This window comes from Sceloporus occidentalis, unplaced genomic scaffold (genome assembly GCF_023333645.1).
Source record: "Sceloporus occidentalis isolate IW3139 unplaced genomic scaffold, rSceOcc1.0.p SCAF_10, whole genome shotgun sequence".
Classification (NCBI taxonomy): domain Eukaryota; kingdom Metazoa; phylum Chordata; class Lepidosauria; order Squamata; family Phrynosomatidae; genus Sceloporus; species Sceloporus occidentalis.
In genome coordinates, this window is record NW_028316990.1 from 18,918,060 (window position 1) to 18,934,928 (window position 16,869).

A 16,869-nucleotide genomic window follows, 5' to 3' on the forward strand; every position below is an offset into this window, starting at 1 on the left:
CTTCTTCTGACTTTGGGCTTTAGACAAGACCATGCACTGAGAGCTGGGCTTAGAGTTCTCCTACTCTTCACTTTCCCCCTTCCCTGAATTAGACTAGTAAGAGATAAACATAGCGGTGGCATCTAAACAACAGTGTCATTCTCAAAGGAGCATCTGTGTCCAATGGACACGTGTGTGGACTTGAAGTGCATCCTCCAGCCCAGGTTGAATCTGCTCATGATGTTGCTCCTGTATGGTGATGTTTGGGGTTCTAGAGCTCGCCGCTATGACCGGAAGGTTGCTACTATCATGAAAAGCACCCCATTAATTGATGGGTAGGTAGAACCTATTTTTCCACTCTGACAACTGCAGTGGAGGGGACACCTGTGCTACTACACACTCCATTGAAAGGCCTTCCTTGGAGCTGGAGATAGTGAGATAGATTGAGACGAGTAAGAAATGGTGAAATGGACAAAGCCATTTAAAGGGAAATTGTTTGGTGGGAATGGTTCTCCTGCCTCCATCTTACTTTGAATTTCATTATTATTTTACTATAGGCATGTATTGTTACAGAATTACAAAGAAAGAAAAAGTAGAATTTTGACAAAAACAGAAAACGCATGTTATCTTCGCATTTGAGGTTTGCGATGATCTTTTGCATTTGTGTAGAGAAGGCAAAACTACAGGTCCCGGGATTCTGTAGGATGAAGCCATAATAGCTAAAGTGGTGTCAAACTGGATTATTTCTGCAGTGCAGATTAGACCCCCATTGCAATCGTATCAAAGTTTATTCTTCAAAACACAATGAACTCTATCATCTCCTTTTGCATTTCAGCTAAAGATAGCAGATAGCAAGGCAGTGTTTAAAGCAGGAGAAAGCAAAGTCTGGCTTTCCAGATGCTGAGGCACTGCAATTCCCAGCATGTCTTGCTATTGGGTATGTTGGTTAGGGACTAATAGGAGTTGCAGTTCGACAACATCTGGAGAGTCATAATTTGCTCACCCTTGTTGTAATGCTAAATTTTATGGTTACAAACACCTGGTGCTTGCTGCAAGCATAGTTCTGCAAATGGAAGACGCTCCGACATTTCACAGGTGAAAACTGGGATGTGTGCAGCCAAGCAATATCAAAATATGGTCAAGATGGCAAAAGTTATTAAGAAGAAAGAACAGCCTAAGTTTACTGCCGAGGGCATGATTCTGCCCCTTCTTTCCTCTCCTATCTGCTGAGTTATTTGAATGTAAATTACTTTTTCCATTTTGATCCAGTTTGCAGCAATTGAAGTAAGCGGAGAACAAAGGGGGAAAGTGGGAGATGTAGAGAGAAATTGGGACGTTTTAAAAGCAGATGAACAAGCAGGATGGCAGAGGATGCATCGAGATTGTTCCCTCCAAATCAGGACAGTTGGAGGATATGAAATGACATTGTCAGAATATATCCGAACGACGAGCTATTTTCTCTTGAAAAGATGACCCGAGGGAAATGCATCTTTTAAAAAAAGTCAAATCTTGTGTTGCCGCTTCTGGTTTATCCTTTTATCGTCTAGACACAATGACCTTCCTCTGAAGCTGAGATGGCTTTATCAGAACAAGCTGAGTCAAATTGACCTAAGGACCCTCGGCACCACCGCCACAAATATTCACAAGCTCTCGGCCGGCAACGTTGGGGCTCAGGTAGGTGCCTTGGGATGTGAAAGTAGGTCTCTGCACTCAAAATTATTTTATTGCTAGGGTGAATGAAATCAATTGAAGGTGGGAGAAAAGAAATACAATACACAAGTGATCCAGTAAGCCTGTGAGCCCTTTCATGCCGCACAATTATAGTGTATTGTTTGCTACAGGATGCAGCCACGGCAGTTAAGATGGAATATAGCAGTATAATTGTGTAGTCCAAATTGGATACCATCCATGAGGGTTTTTGTATTAACAAGAGTATATCTGCACTGCAGAGCTGTTATGGTCTGATACCACTTTAACCACATGACACAGGTTTCAGTCCAGGATTTTTTCCCCCTTCAGTACCAAAGTTCAGCTCACAGTCTTTGCACCCATAAATTCACCCCGGTTCCTAGAGTCACAGTTTTCTTCATTACAGAAAGTAGATAGGTGGCACTTTGAACTCACTGCTAAAGAACTCCAGTATACTACAACTTACAAGATTTAACAGGATGGAGTGGCTATTTGCATGCTAAGAAAGTGGATAAAGTGGAATCAAACTGCTATAGGTTGAGTTCCCCCCCCCCCCCCAAGCAAATAAGCATACGTTACCAATGTTTCTTTCAGTTTTGGTCCGCATATGTTCCTTGTGGCGCTCAGAACAAAGATGCAGTCCGTCTCACGCTGGAACAAATTGACGTGATCAAACGGATGTGCCAAAGCTATCAAGAACTGGAACTGGTGACATCTGTCCAAGGTGAAAAAGAGATGTATGGGGGAAATGGGAGGTGGTTCCAGTTTTAGAAAAGCAGGGATATTTGTTTTTAATCCTGTGTGCCTTCAAGTTGTTTCTGACTTATGGAGACCTATCACAGGCAAGTTTCCTCAGATGGGGATTGCCATTGCCATCCTCCGAGGCTGAGAGAGTGTAAACCTACGGCGCTATAGAAATAAGCTTTAATAATAACTTTAATAATAACTTTAATAATAATAATAATAATAATCCTCCAGGCATTGCTGATGTTGGCCGTGGCAAGATAGCATGCTTGATCGGCATCGAAGGAGGGCACTCCATTGACAGCAGTCTGGCGGTTCTGAGGATGTTTTATGAACTGGGTGTTCGCTACATGACACTGACGCACAACTGCAACACACCCTGGTAACCAATGAGCAAGTATACTTTCCAGCGTTTTGTTCAGTTTTTAAAGAGATGGGAGTCTCTTTGGGCAATCCTGGTTAAAGACACTGAAGGATCCCTTGGTATAGTGGTGCATTATGAATTATAAGCACGTATCACGATGTTGTCCATGGCTATGTCCCCCACAAAAGAAGTCCGCTATCAACAAACCAGTTCTATCAATTTCCATATCCAGTTCTGTCCATTTCCTTGTGTAAAATGAATGCTTCTCTGTCCAGAAAACAAAATATTCTGTGCAAGGACAACATTTGCTGCCCAAAAGATGCTGTACTTGGGGACTTATTCTGCACAAAATTCACATATGGTTGATTTGCATAGAAAACGCCATTTTGTTATATCCCACTAGACTCCCCATTTTGGCCTATGAATTATCTACATAGATAAGACTATAGATAATTCCTAGGCTAAAATGGGGAGTCCAGTTGGATGAACAAAGAAACATGGATACTGAAAGTCAAACTAAAGGGCATGTTTAGAATATCCTTAGAAAAGGTGTTCCCTCAAGTGTTGAAAAGCACCGCTTTGTCATATCATTTGATTTTTCATCACCTCTGTATCTCACATTTAGCATGCTATGTTTTGCTATTGGTCACTGGAAGGTAAATTTGCTCGTCTGGCTGCTGTAGCACATATCTTTGAAGAAATTCCATTGCGAGAGAGGAAAAGCAGGTTTATCAAAGCTTAGGTACATTAACAGCTAGTTTGACCCTGAGATGCTTAGGGAACCTGTTTCTATGGCACACGTTGTTCTGTTCTCTACATGGAGTCCCAGAAGACAAAGATAAACCAGAATATATTGATTCCTGCCTTTGAACAAAAGAAGAAAATCTACATTTTCCCTGCTAATTTGAAACTATATGCCCTCCGGGTAGCAGAGAAAATGTTTCATAATGCTATTTCACTGTATGCTTCTTCAAGTAACATCTCGTCCATTTGGATAATTCACTTTTTTCCCTGCACTTTTGTTTCTTTCCTCTTTTTTCCGAAGGGCACAGTCGTCCTCAGAGCGTGAAGAGCTTTATTCCAATATTAACAGCTTGAATGATTTTGGTGAAGTATGTAAGCTCCTTTCCAATGTTTATTTTCAATTTGCTTTGAAGGAAGCTGTTGTGCTTCTCGTAATGCAAAAAGCTTTGTATCTGCAATATGAATATGTCAGGCTAAGACTGCTGGGAGTTGCAATCCAAAAACATCTGGAGAGCTACATCATTCCTATCCTGGCCTAAACTTTACTTGTCGTCGCCCAGTTAGAGTAGATCCATTGAAACAATGGGATTTTCATAAGTGTGGGATCAGCAATTGAGTCAATAAATCTGCTCTAGCTTGGATTAAACAATCAGATTCAGGTCCATTCCTGTTTTCAGCTGCAAATGTCTGAATGATCAGCGTAATGCTGTGATTTTTGCCCCTGTCTCTTATATGTCTCTGCTGCAAAGTTGCATCCCAATTTTCTAGCTTTCCCCCAAACTTCAAATAGTAAAAAATAGGATGTGTCCAGGATAAGTAGGCCATTGCCTTAATGAAATACATGTGGAGTTGTTTTTTGGGCACAGTTAACAAAACCGCTGATGCCCAACCGTCTTGTGTTGTGCTAGGAAGTGGTGAGAGAGATGAATCGACTGGGGATGATAATAGACTTATCGCACGCCTCGGATGCAACAGCAGCGGCCGTCCTCGGTGTTTCCAGAGCACCAGTCATCTTCAGCCACTCTTCAGCCTTTGCGATTTGCAACAACGCAAGGAACGTCCCTGATCACATTTTGCACCAGCTGGTGGGTGGAACTGATCTCTTGCGCCAGTGACAAGTCATGCAAAGGAAACATCACAGCAGAGGACTAGAGATAGGGCCAAGAGTCTGCCTCCGCTACTTAGTTAGGTGGACTTTAACTTAGATCACTATCAATTAACTAACTTGGATCAGTTCAGCATATAATTGGCCCTCTGTATCCATGGAGTCAAATATCTACAGCTTGAAAATAATTATATATATATATATGCCACTTAATCTCAACAGTAAAAAACATATAGTTAAAAAGAGATGCATTAAAATTCCAAGATCCCCAATCCTCTCCCCAAATATAAAAACATGATCAAACTCTAAAAAAGGATTAAACTAAAGAAAGTTTAAAGCATTAATATACATACGCTTTTATATATATATATATATATATATATATATATATATATTCCAAAAAGGAAGCCTTGGTTTTGCCATTTGATATAAGGAACACCATTTTACTACACCATTATACATAATGAGAGTTGAGCATCCGTGGATTTTGGTATCCACAGGGGGGTCCTGGAACCAAACCCCATCAGAAAGCAAGGAATCATTGTACTTAGATCATTTATGTAGTTAAGTAACAAAGGCTGCATCCGCACTGCAGAATTAATGCAATTCAACACCACTTTAACTGCCATGGCTCAGTGCTATGGAATTCTGAGTTTTGTAATTTTGTGCGCTATTTTGCCTTCTCTGTCACAGAGAGCCCTGGGGCCACAACAAACTACAAATCCCAGGACTCCATAGGATGGAGGCGTGACAGTTGAAGCAGTGTTGAACTGCATTGATTCAGTAGTGTGGCCACACCCTAAGGAACATCTCCTGGACCAACCCTGCTTCCCCATCTTGTCTTACTAGGCAGCGGCTGCTGTGAACAATGAAAGTGTGTTCTCCTGTTGATTAGGATGCAGCAGACTCACATTTTCACCCACTTTCCATGAACAATCACTATCGAATACATTTATGCTGGCTATTTACTACAATAAATGAAATGAAATGTATTGAGTACATGGGGGATCATGAATACAAATCATTTAGAAACCACAGCTGTGTTCACTGGCAGCATCCATCTTAACTAGTTCTAGGATAATTCAGACAGGTAGCCAAGTAGCGAAATATTTCATTTTGGAAAATACATTTTGGAAATCACTTAAACTGATTCTTGAAGTAGCAATAAAAAGTGCTTGGAAATGCTGAGAGTTTCCAGGAAATACTTCAGGATGAAGAAAATGTCATGTGGAGACACAAGTGACATTTGTGGTGTCTCTGTGGCTTAAACAGAATGGGAGAGCTATTTATTCTCTCCTCCTTTCTACAGAAGCTAAACAATGGAATCATAATGGTGACCTTCCACGCTGAGATACTTGCTTGCGGCAAGAATGTAGTTGACATTTTCACCGTAGCAGGTCTGTGGCTCTTCTGCAAATTCTTCTAGATCTGGGGAAGAGGGAAGAATAAAGATGCATGTAACCATCTGCTATATCCTAGATCATAGGTGCCTTTTGAAGAGCCTTAATCGTGATCATGACACTATAGGGCTGATAACAGAATCCTGGCCAACATAAACAGTTGAATGTAATCGGAATGAAGTCCAAAATTGATCTAATTGATCAAAACCAAGCGAGGGTTGCAGCACCCCAAAACCTTGGTGATGAAATGAGGCCAATGTTGGTACCAGTAGGATCTCCAATGGGATCAAAGCCTGCTTCCATGCTTCCCATGTACTGTACTCTTCCCAATAGTTTAGAATGAAGTGGCCAAGTGAGGCCCCATTCACACTATGAAATAACCTGGTTTGGAAACCAGTTTATTTCCGTCATTCAGACTTGCACTGATTGTATTCGGTGCAGTTTGCTGGGGGGGGGGGCAACCGAAAAAGCCATTTAAACCAGTGCATTTGGCACTGGATCCCTTAGCGCTTCTTTTTAAAAGAACCACAACAATCCACATCTCCGATAGTGTGAGTAAGCTATCAGATCAATTCAGATTGCGCAACCACCGTTCAGGAAACGGAGGCGCCTCCATTTTGATTTGGAACGATGGTGAATGGGAACTTCAGACTGGATTTGAATGCCATGGAGAGATTCACTGCCTTAATACATAGTGGGAACAGTGAACTGATTTTGAATCAATTCACAGATGCGAATCTCTCCATATAAAAGACGCCCTGATTTTCTTGGCTAGGCAGCAGTTTGAATGCTGTTCTCCCACTCCAGTTCCATATGGACATCAGGCTTAACACATCATGGTCAGTCCTTCTGAATGATTTTACTCTTTTACCCTGCCATGTACTAATGCTCTGTGACCATTCATCTCCTTTCATAGATCATTTTGACTACATCAGAGCAACGATAGGTGCAGAATATATAGGAATTGGTGGAGACTTTGATGGAGTGAGCAAGTGAGTAAAAACTGAGGAAGATGGATGACGTTTCCCTTTCCGTCACAGAACCAATCCTGAAATGGTTTCTCTCTCTCTCTCCATCACTACCACCAAATGGGGGGAAAGGGGCTTATTTCTCAGCCCAACCCAGGGAAAGGTGCTGATTATGACCAGCACTCTTTGGCAGAGAAGGCTGAAGACTTTGTAAAACTGTACATCCCATGATTCCATAGGATGGAGCTATAGCACTTAAAGTGGGGTCAAACGGCATTATTTCTACCATGTAGATCCACCCTTTGTTTCTCTAAACTATTGGTGTCTTTGCTCCTTGCTGCATCTGCACTGCAGAATTTATGCCGTTGGACACCACTTTAACTTCCATGACTCAATGCTATGGGAGTCTGGGATTTGGAGTTCTGTGAGAATTTTAGCCTTCTCTGTCAGAGAGCTCTGGTGCCACAGCAAACTACAGATCCCAGCATTCCATGACACTGAGCCACAGCAGCGTCAAACTGCATTATTTCTGCAGGGCAGATGCAGCCTCAGTCTCACATGTGAATTCTAACAATTCATTCTGTGACTGCTTTGCTGATAGATACCCTAAAGGGCTGGAAGATGTTTCCAAATATCCAGCTTTGATCAAAGAACTGCTGAAGAGAGGCTGGAAGGAGCACGAACTGAAGGGCATTTTGAGAGAAAATTTCCTCCGCGTTTTCCGGCAAGTTGAAAAAGTAAGAAAAATGGCTAGCTAGCCATTACTATAGGTATTACTGTATTCTATTTTGAGTCATGCTGGTTCTCTTTTTCCAAAGCCAGCTATCGATTTTTGTGTGGCTTCACTGCTAGCAATGGGGTTTTAAGGCTATGGAGATCCCAGTGGCTGTTAAACAGGATATGCTCACTCATTAAGCACCTGGTGTCCAGAGACAGCTGCCTACAAATCTCCCAGTGACTCCCTGGCGTCTTTGTTGCTTGCAACCCTTCTGTCTTGGTGACTGGCAGTACTCTCTGTGTTGGCATGCTCTAGACCTTGGACTGGCTATGACTGATGTCTCCACCTTTTAGTCCTTACTGGCTTCCTTTATTTAGATTACTGGTTGGCTGTAAGGACTTCTGCACTGGCTGAAGACTCCCCTCTTGTTTTTCCCTTCATCCTGTTGGATAGCTTCTGACTGACCTGGATGGGATTAAGTACCTGAGAGCTCTTGGCTTACAACCATTTGACTCCTGGGTCACTAGCTGACTGGAGCATAGGACATTCTGTCCATGTCCACCACCTCTGCCCTGTCTTTTCTCATCTTTGGATATCCTCTCTTGTTCTACCTACTCTGCAATTCCTTCCCACATGCACATTTTGTACCATAAGGCAGCATGCTGTGGACTTCCCGTTCCTGCTTCCCCCTCCTTTGTGAAGCTCATTTCCACTGCCAACACCTGCATGAAGTGCAAAACTCTAGCCAGGTTGGCAGAGGAGGCAGTGAAAGAGGAGGCAGAGAAAACAATGTCGCAAACAAAATGCTACCCCTTACCAGTGCATTACACTGCAATTATATCCTAATACAATTAAATGTCCCCAAAATTATATTGGCCAATTTTTTGCATTGTTTGATGGAGCTATGAAGACTGAGCTTCATTATCATAGCTACTTCTGCTGATGTATGTGTGTGTGTGTCCTGGTAGAATCTGGGCCAAATCTTTGTTGTTCACATGTATTTTAAATGCATCCGATTAAGTTTTTGGGGAGGCTGCAAAACCCCCCCACTTAACCTGTGATAATCGAGCTCATGGGTTTTCCTAAAATAATGGCATTCTTGGCTGTGTGAATAACCAATGCAAATAGACCTGGGATCGAACTCTGCATGCCCTGAATGTGCTTTAAAGACATTTGCATCACTGACTCCATCTTTATTCGAGTGCTGGTGTGCGGGAGCAACAAAGGTTGCAGAGATGTGCAGAGATGCGGTTCCACAGTGTGAACAATGTGTGAGATTATTTGCATAGTCACACTTAAAACCACAACGTCTGACTGACCGTTTAGATTTAGGTAGAGAAGGGGGAGAAGATGTGGGTGAGAGCAGTCTCAAAGTTAGGTTTGCCACGGCTCACAAAACAATGCTTGGGCCTGGCTATAAGTTCTGTAAAATGAATTTAAATAAGCAAAGAGATCAATATCTAGATACGGTTTCCAGGTTCGCTGTCCAGAGTCCTGGTTCCTGGCCATTGGTTAACATGGGAGAGAACTAGCGTTATGCCCTGTTCAATCCCCTTCACCAATGCCTTGGAAACCCCTCAGTTGGGGTGCTAACTTGAAGACACAACAACAACAACAACAACAACAACAACACTAACAGGCGACATCTGCACTGCAGCAATAATCCAAGTTGGAATTCGAGGAACTAGCTTTGAGAGATGTTTAGCCTTCTCTGTCAGAGAGCTCTGGAGCTACAACAAACTACAAATCCCATGATTCCATAGCATTGACCCACAGCAGTCAAAGTGGTAACAATCACAATTATTTCTGCAGTGCGGATGCAGCTATAATGAATATCAATGCACTGGTTCTGTTTTCTGGATACGTTTCATCGGTCTTTCATGCCAACTTTCCACTGTGAAAAGTGACATCGGGTACATGTATACCAATGACTTAACATTGGGGTGCATTCTTTGATTAACTCTAAATATGGCTTCTTCTAGGTACGGGATGACAGCATTTCCATGCTAGAGAACGAACAGGAAATTTCACTGGAAGATGTACAACATTCCTGCCGCCTGGAGCTAAAGCCCCCTCCTGGGATTGCGTTTTTGTACTGAATTTTGCATTGGGACCATCGACGGCTACATTTGCAAGAACATCATGCTGAACAAGAGAATTATAATGAACATTTTGCTTCTTTTCATACATTTCCAGTGAACTCCTGGTACTACCTAAAACGTTTTATTCCCATTTCCCAGGTGGGTTTATTTTTAAATGAGTGCGTTCCAAAATAAAACGATTAATACTTGCCTGGATGTTTTTTACCGTCTCAGAACTAGTAAAGATGGACAATGGCAAGTAAACAGAGTTATTATTTCCAGGGCAGAGATTCAACAGAAATATAGTGCAGGAAAGAGGGATGTTAATACTAAAATAAAATGGTCCTAATGCAGTGGTTTTCATCCCTCCCTGATCTCTCTTTCCTTCTCTTCTCCCAAAACTTTTTAATGTATAAAATTCACAGATGCATTGAGTTAAATGCATATTGATTTAAATAAAACTGTTCTAATTTGAACAATGTTGTTTCTGTACAAGATGTTAAAATGCTTATAATTTCATTTAATGTAATGGCCTACTTTGTTTTTTAAAATAAAAAGGCAATAAAAGCTTGCAATAAAGCACTTTAAATGTAATGTTTTTGAAGGACGTCCTGACTGCTGTTTCTAATAAAATGCAGAAACACACAGCCTGCCTTGTTTCTTTAAAAAAGATGTTAAAATGTGAATATACATTTGAATGCGCAGATGAAAATAAGCGCACTAAATAAACTAAATATATTTTTTATTAAGAGACTACATTGAGGGGATGTAAAGTGGATATAGATGGGGTCCTAAGGGCAAAAAGTTCAAGTGGATGATGATGATGATGATAGCCTCTGTGGAGTTTATCACATGAAGGAGATTGAGAGTTTATGCTGTGAATATTCCCAAAAATGACATAATTACACATAGTGATTTCACACAACGTCGCACAAAACCCGCCACTAAAGTGGTCACAAAGAAGCATTAACATGCATCTTTTTACTTCCGAGATTTCAGCAACAATGCGTTTCCGATATCATTTCATTTGCACAATTGTGTGTGATAACCATTCGCACAATTACTCGCAATTTTTCGCTTTATTTGTGGGATGCTTTAAATGTGCTTTAATCTCTCTTTAATGTTGAAATCAGCCCCAGTGTGATAAACTCCTAGGAATGAGCTGAGTCGGGATTTGAACTCTGGTCTCCAGAGCCCCAGTCCCATGCCCAAACCTCGATGGCTCTCATGGCGATATTTGTGCGTGTGTGTATTACAAAATTCAGCAGCACACATATCTCTGTACAAGTGCATTTCAAAAGCAATTAAGGTCTTGTCGCAGCAGCTGCATGTTCTAGCAGCAGTAAAGTACTTCATTTTTGTACGGTGCACTGCTAACATGATCTCAAACATCAGTAATGATCCTCGGCTCAATTTAATCAGATTCCCGGAAATGAATCACTTTACTGCTGGTATAAAACCTAGCTGCAAGTTTCCCAGAGCTTGACGCTGGTTATCTGTATGTGTTTCACTCTCTGTCTCCCTCTGTATATATATATATATATGCGCATTTAGATTTTCCCAAATGTGTGTCCACAAATGGACTTTGATTCCTACTTCTGTCTTTCTCAGCCAATGACTCAATGCTGGAAAAGGTGTTGCAGTTCAGAAGTGGCAAACAAGAAAAATGATGCCTGATCTTTCCTGCACTGTATTGGTGCAGCTGCTCAGCAAGATCAGGATATGAGAGGAGCAAATAGGATTTCATCTGGGCTTGAAGATATGTACATCTTACCCCAGTACAGAGCCAACCTACATATTAATTTTGCACACCTTCCAGCTGTCCCAATTTGACAGAGAAAGTCCTGGTTATTCCTCTGCTGTCCCACTTTTCTAGCTACTTTTAAAATGTCCCAGTTTCTCTCTCCTTTCCCCACTTTCCCCCTTTGTCCTCAGCTTGATTCAATTGCTGCAAACTGAACTGAAAGTGCAAAAGTTTGCATTAAATGTGAAGTCGAAGGCTTTCATGGCCAGAAGATGCCAGCCAGAGACGCCGGTGAAACGTCAGGAATAAATTCTTCTAGAACATGGCCATATAGCCTGAAAAACCCACAAAAACTATAGTTTGCACTTAGTTAACTCAGTAGGGCAGAGGAAAGAGGAGGGGAGGACTCCCAGTCGACTGAAGCAAAAGCAAACTGCTGCAGCCTCTTCTAGCTTGTGTATTATTTCTCATTTATAACCTATGCCACCTTGACCTCACTTTGGTGTTTCTTAGCCACTTTTAATCTGTGAAATATTTAGTTTGACACTGAGCTAGTTGGTGCCTAGTACCGGCTGTGCATTTCCCCTGATGTTTCTCATAAATGCAACTACACGTCCCTAGCTGCCTGTGGAGAAAAAGAAATGCGAGGTTTTCTCTAGCTGGGGATAAAGCAGGTAAGATACCCTATGTTCTATTTGTTTTTAATCACATTGACAATCTGTGACACCTTGTAAAACCCAGCAAGGATCTTGCTTCTCAAGGCGGTACATAAATGCAATTTAGGTAATCGTGTCTGCTCCTGGAATTTTTCAAAAAGGTGAAAATAAAACCTACCTGCCAGATTGTTATCACTGCAGTTTGGGTGAGAAGACCTCCAGATTTATAGGCGAGACTTTTATCATCGCCTTTAAATTGCTGATAACAAGAGTTTCAAATGTGAAACAAGTAACCATGGCATGCTTTCTTGGCGAAAATGTGCGACAGGCCGCAGCACTGGGTTGTGTGGTTGTGCAACCATTCACACCATGGGTGGCACAGCTGTGCAGATCCTTGTGGCAAAACAGCACTCCGACTCCTCGTCGACCACCAATGTTTATATTCCTAGGCAATGTTCTGAGGTTTGCACACAGGGCTTGTGTAACTCTCAATAGGGCACTAGCTTTGCTCAACCTCCAAAAAAACCTAAAAGTGTAATTGCATTTAGAATCATAGCGTTGGGGCTTCAAGGGCCATAAAGCTCTTACTGTCAGCATGCTATTCCTAATGTTTTGGTGGAATCTCTTTTCCTGTAGTTTGCATCCATTGCTCTGTGTCCTAGGAGTTTATCACATGGGGGAAAACCCAAGCAAAAATGGGGTTTAAATTGGGGGAAAAAACCCACAAAAGCATGCTGATTTTCACACGATGTTATTGTTAAACTAAGGTTAGCCAAAACAGAAAGTGGAGGGATAGCAGACCAAACCGTTCCTTTTTTACTTTCAGAAAATTCTGAACATAAAAGGGAATGGCTTGTATTTACTTTCCGTTCGGGTTAACACAAGTTTAACAACAACGTGTGTGAAAATCAACCTGCTTTGACGTTTTTTTCCTACCTTTTAAATCCTGTTTTTGCACAGGATTTCCTCCATGTGATAAACTCCATAGTCTCTGGTGTAGCAGAAAACAAGCTTGCTCCATCCTCAATGTGACATTGCTTCAAATATAAGGCAATTATCATTCACCCCATTCTTTGCTTATACCACCCCTGTACACATTTTATTCTGTCTGATTTTGGAAGCTAGGTAAGGACAGGCTCTCAGATGAGAGACCACCAGAAAAGTCCAGGAGGTTTTATTAGGTCACTCAGTGGGAAAGTACATGTTGTGCCAGGTTAAGTTCCTGTCATCTCCTGGAGAGCGATTATGGCCATTAGAGGTAAGGACCTCTCCAAACTATTTTTAAAGACTGTGATTGATCGCAGCACAAAGCCTCATTTCTCACTCACTGGGACTTCCTAGAATAGCACTTTTAATCCAGCTGGGGGTGGGAGAGGGAGGATGAAGAAACCTGGACGATAAGGCAAGATATAAATCTAATAAATAAATAAAAAGATATAAGATTTTGGGGGCTGGGATTTGTTCTTGATAAACCCATGATGGCTCCTACTTTTCCTTCAGCTTCCTCCTAAACTGTGGAATGACCTGCTGGAAAAGATTGGACAGCCGAAGACGCTGTCTGAATTTAAAAGAGCATTAAAGCCCGGTCTCTTTCGGCAGGCTTATCCGGGCGATTTGTAAATTGTGAATGATGAATTCTGAATGCGGATTGTTTTAATATATGTATATCTTGCCCTTTGAAATTGTATGCACGTCCTTTGAAATCGATCTGTATTTTAACGGATGTGTTTTAACGGTTGTGGTGTGTCTGTTAATGGTTGTTGTTCCCTACCTTGATCTATGGGGAGAAGCGGGTAAGAAATAACAACAACAACAACAACAACAACAACAACTAACCACTGCATTGTCATCAAGGTACTTGCAGACACACTCATATATAATCCGTTCTAATATTTTTCCTGGTAGTGAAGTCAGGCTAATTGGTCTGCAGTTTCCAGGATCTTTTCCCCCCTTTTTTGAAGAGAGGGGAAAAAGCATTTTCTTGTCTCTAGTCCCCTGGCACCTCATTTGTTCTCCAAGACGTCTAAAAAATGATGGCAAGTAGTTCAGAGAACGCCGGCAATTTCCATTAATAAACGCCATGTGCTCCTGCTCCCATCCATTGTGTTAAAGGACTTGAAACTGGCTAACCCAACCTCTTGAAAATGGAGCCTTTTGCTGCCATCTCTCTTGAAATAAAAAGATCTCACCTTAGCTTGCAAGTTGGAACAAAACAGTGCTGCTTGTTCTTGGAACGCCTCTGGATATTCCACGAAAAGGAAAAGGTGAGAGAAGATGCCAGCCACAGATGGAGGCAAAACATCAGGAATAAGTTCTTCCAGAATATGGCCACGCAGCCTGAAAAATCCACAAGGAACTATGGACTCCAGCCGTGAAAGCCTTCGACTTCGCAATATTCTTCATTATTTGTTTCCTGATTGGAAAAGATGGAAGAATAATAGAGAAGTGAGGATTGGGGCAGTTTTTTTCTCCTAGGATCTAAACATTTCAAAGGACCGATGTTTTCTATACCAAAAATGTGTTTTCTGTGGCTGGTTTTTCACAATTTGGTAGGGAGAGTGACAATTCATCCTCTGTCCTCCCACTTTCTCAGCTACTTTTATATTGTCCTGGTTTCCCTCTCCCTCTCACCTTATTATTAATCATCATTATTATTTTATTTATTTCATTTGTATGCCCCCTTTCTCCCAGAGTGGGACCCAAGGTGGCTCAGTTTAAAAAGCTGTGTTGGCTTTCCGTTCGGGTTATTTTCCCGTTATTCCTCTTCAACGTCATCTGAAAAGCAACCCGCATTTGCGGGGTTTATTTTCCTACTTTCTGTTCGGGTTAACCCCCAACGTCATGTGAAAAACAACCTGCAAAAGTGGGCTGTTTTCACTTTAAATCTAGTTTCCGCACCGGGTTCGTCGCCTGTGATAAACCCGAGAGAAATGGCAGGGATGAGGATGATGATGAGGGGAGAGAGAGAGAATGGAAATGGGAAGAAACTGTCCAGAAAAGCCCCCACCAATATCAATCTTGAAAAATAAATTTCATAGAAAACGGATGCCAGTGGAAACTATTTAGCTAACCATTTCACACCAGATTCTGCTGCTAATGGTTTTGTTGCCAGAGGAGTCCACTTACCAACTGTCGCATCCCCGTAGTAAGTGTGCTGAGTTCATTTCCCACTGGAGTGCTTTTGAGAAAGTCTGATGAAGGACAGCTTTACAAAGCATATAATCAAATCCAGAGAGAAAAACAAATGCTTTTCAGAAATCTGAAACCTCTATTGCACAGTAAACAACATGAAAAGGAGCCCAGGCTTTCTTATGCAATGCTCCAACAAACATTTGTTTTAGGCAGAGGAACTGTTGCAGACAAGTTATTCTGTGTAACGTAAAATATTTCCTGGGACACAGGTTCACTTCAAGCCTTACCAGCATTGCGCTTTTGGATATTCTCCACAAGCAGGAATACATATTATCTTGCAAATGTTGTTAACTGTCTGCAAGTCATCTTGAAATCATAGTAAGTCTGTGAATGAGACACTTCCAAGATCCCTATCCTCATCTGCTCTGCTCAGGTCCTACAAGCTCAGAGCTATGGCTTCTCTGAGAGCAGATTTTCAGGTGGTCATGAAAAGTAGGGGTAGAAAGCATATACTCTCTTATCCATTTATTGGTCCAAAAATGGATGTCCTGACTGTCAGGAATTGCTTCCAGAAAGAATAATGCAGTAGCAAGAATGTTGTGCAGCTTTCCCCTAGTATTTGATGAATGTCCCGAAGTATTCCAGAACATTTCTCTGTGCAGAGGATGCACATGGTGTGTTTTGTGTAAGAAATACATTTTCTATGCAGTGTTTTCTGCGCAGGGAATTGGAAAAGAGGTGCACAAAACCCTATCTTTTTTTCTGTACAGAAAAAAAGTCCTCTGGAACACTTTAGGATGCTCAGATATAGGAAGAATATTAGCCAAAGTTGTTCATTTCCTCCTACAGCAGGGAGAAAACTACAATAGTTTCCTGCATGTCAAGATGAAATAACTGACATGTTGCATCCTGACATGGAATGGCAACTGATTGTTCATTATTTAATGTTTCTTTTTACTGCTGGAGTCAGGAAGAAGGATTTGTGGGATGTATTTCTTTTTCTGCCTCAGTTGGCAAAATAACCTGGTATTATGTGGAAGAAACCAGAGACTGGTCTCAAGGTGGTCAACAGATGGATGTTTTGTTTGGTTTAAGGTGGGGGGAGGCCAAAGGGTGTGAGAGTTTCAGCTTCCGAAATTTCTTAAGTTCAATCCCAAATAGCTCCCAAAAAGGCCCTTGAGAGCATATATAGAGTCTGAAACTCTGCTCAGCCATGAATCCTCTTCCCTCCCTCCAGGCTGCTACTATACAAGAGAGGAGGAGCTGGAAACAGCTTGGCTTGCCAGCTATAGCCGTTCTCACACAACCACATCCACAGGCACCTCATCTGGAAGGAGCTGAAAGTGCCGGCAGCCTCTCCTGCCTCCAGGTTGGATGAGCCCTTTATTTTGCGCTGCTGCTTCTGACCTCAAAATTGGAAGAAAACAAGTCCACCAGCTCCTTATGCAGTTATCTTTGGAGGAGAGAACATCTACATTGTCACCAGTCCTGGAGAAAGTAATCAGAAAGAGAACATCCAGGAATCCAACAAGTCTTCATCCTGGA

General features: G+C 41.8%; 1 protein-coding gene across 1 annotated transcript; it reads left to right on the plus strand.

The window, feature by feature from the left end:
- Positions 1-216: 216 nt before the first annotated feature.
- LOC149306016 (dipeptidase 2-like) lies at positions 217-9,810 on the plus strand. The gene is made up of 10 exons (XM_089540818.1): positions 217-314; positions 1,527-1,653; positions 2,263-2,392; positions 2,647-2,794; positions 3,822-3,888; positions 4,429-4,605; positions 5,935-6,022; positions 6,942-7,017; positions 7,595-7,730; positions 9,694-9,810. Exons 1-10 carry the CDS (start codon positions 217-219, stop codon positions 9,808-9,810), a joined length of 1,164 nt encoding a protein of 387 aa, XP_089396944.1.
- Positions 9,811-16,869: the final 7,059 nt, after the last annotated feature.

Coding starts and splice junctions, on each gene's coding strand:
- LOC149306016 (XM_089540818.1), top strand. CDS start 217: ATGATGTTGCTCCTGTATGGTGATGTTTGGGGTTCTAGAGCTCGCCGC. Junction 1,654..2,262: donor CCGGCAACGTTGGGGCTCAG/GTAGGTGCCTTG, acceptor TGTTTCTTTCAG/TTTTGGTCCGCATATGTTCC. Junction 7,018..7,594: donor GACTTTGATGGAGTGAGCAA/GTGAGTAAAAAC, acceptor CTTTGCTGATAG/ATACCCTAAAGGGCTGGAAG.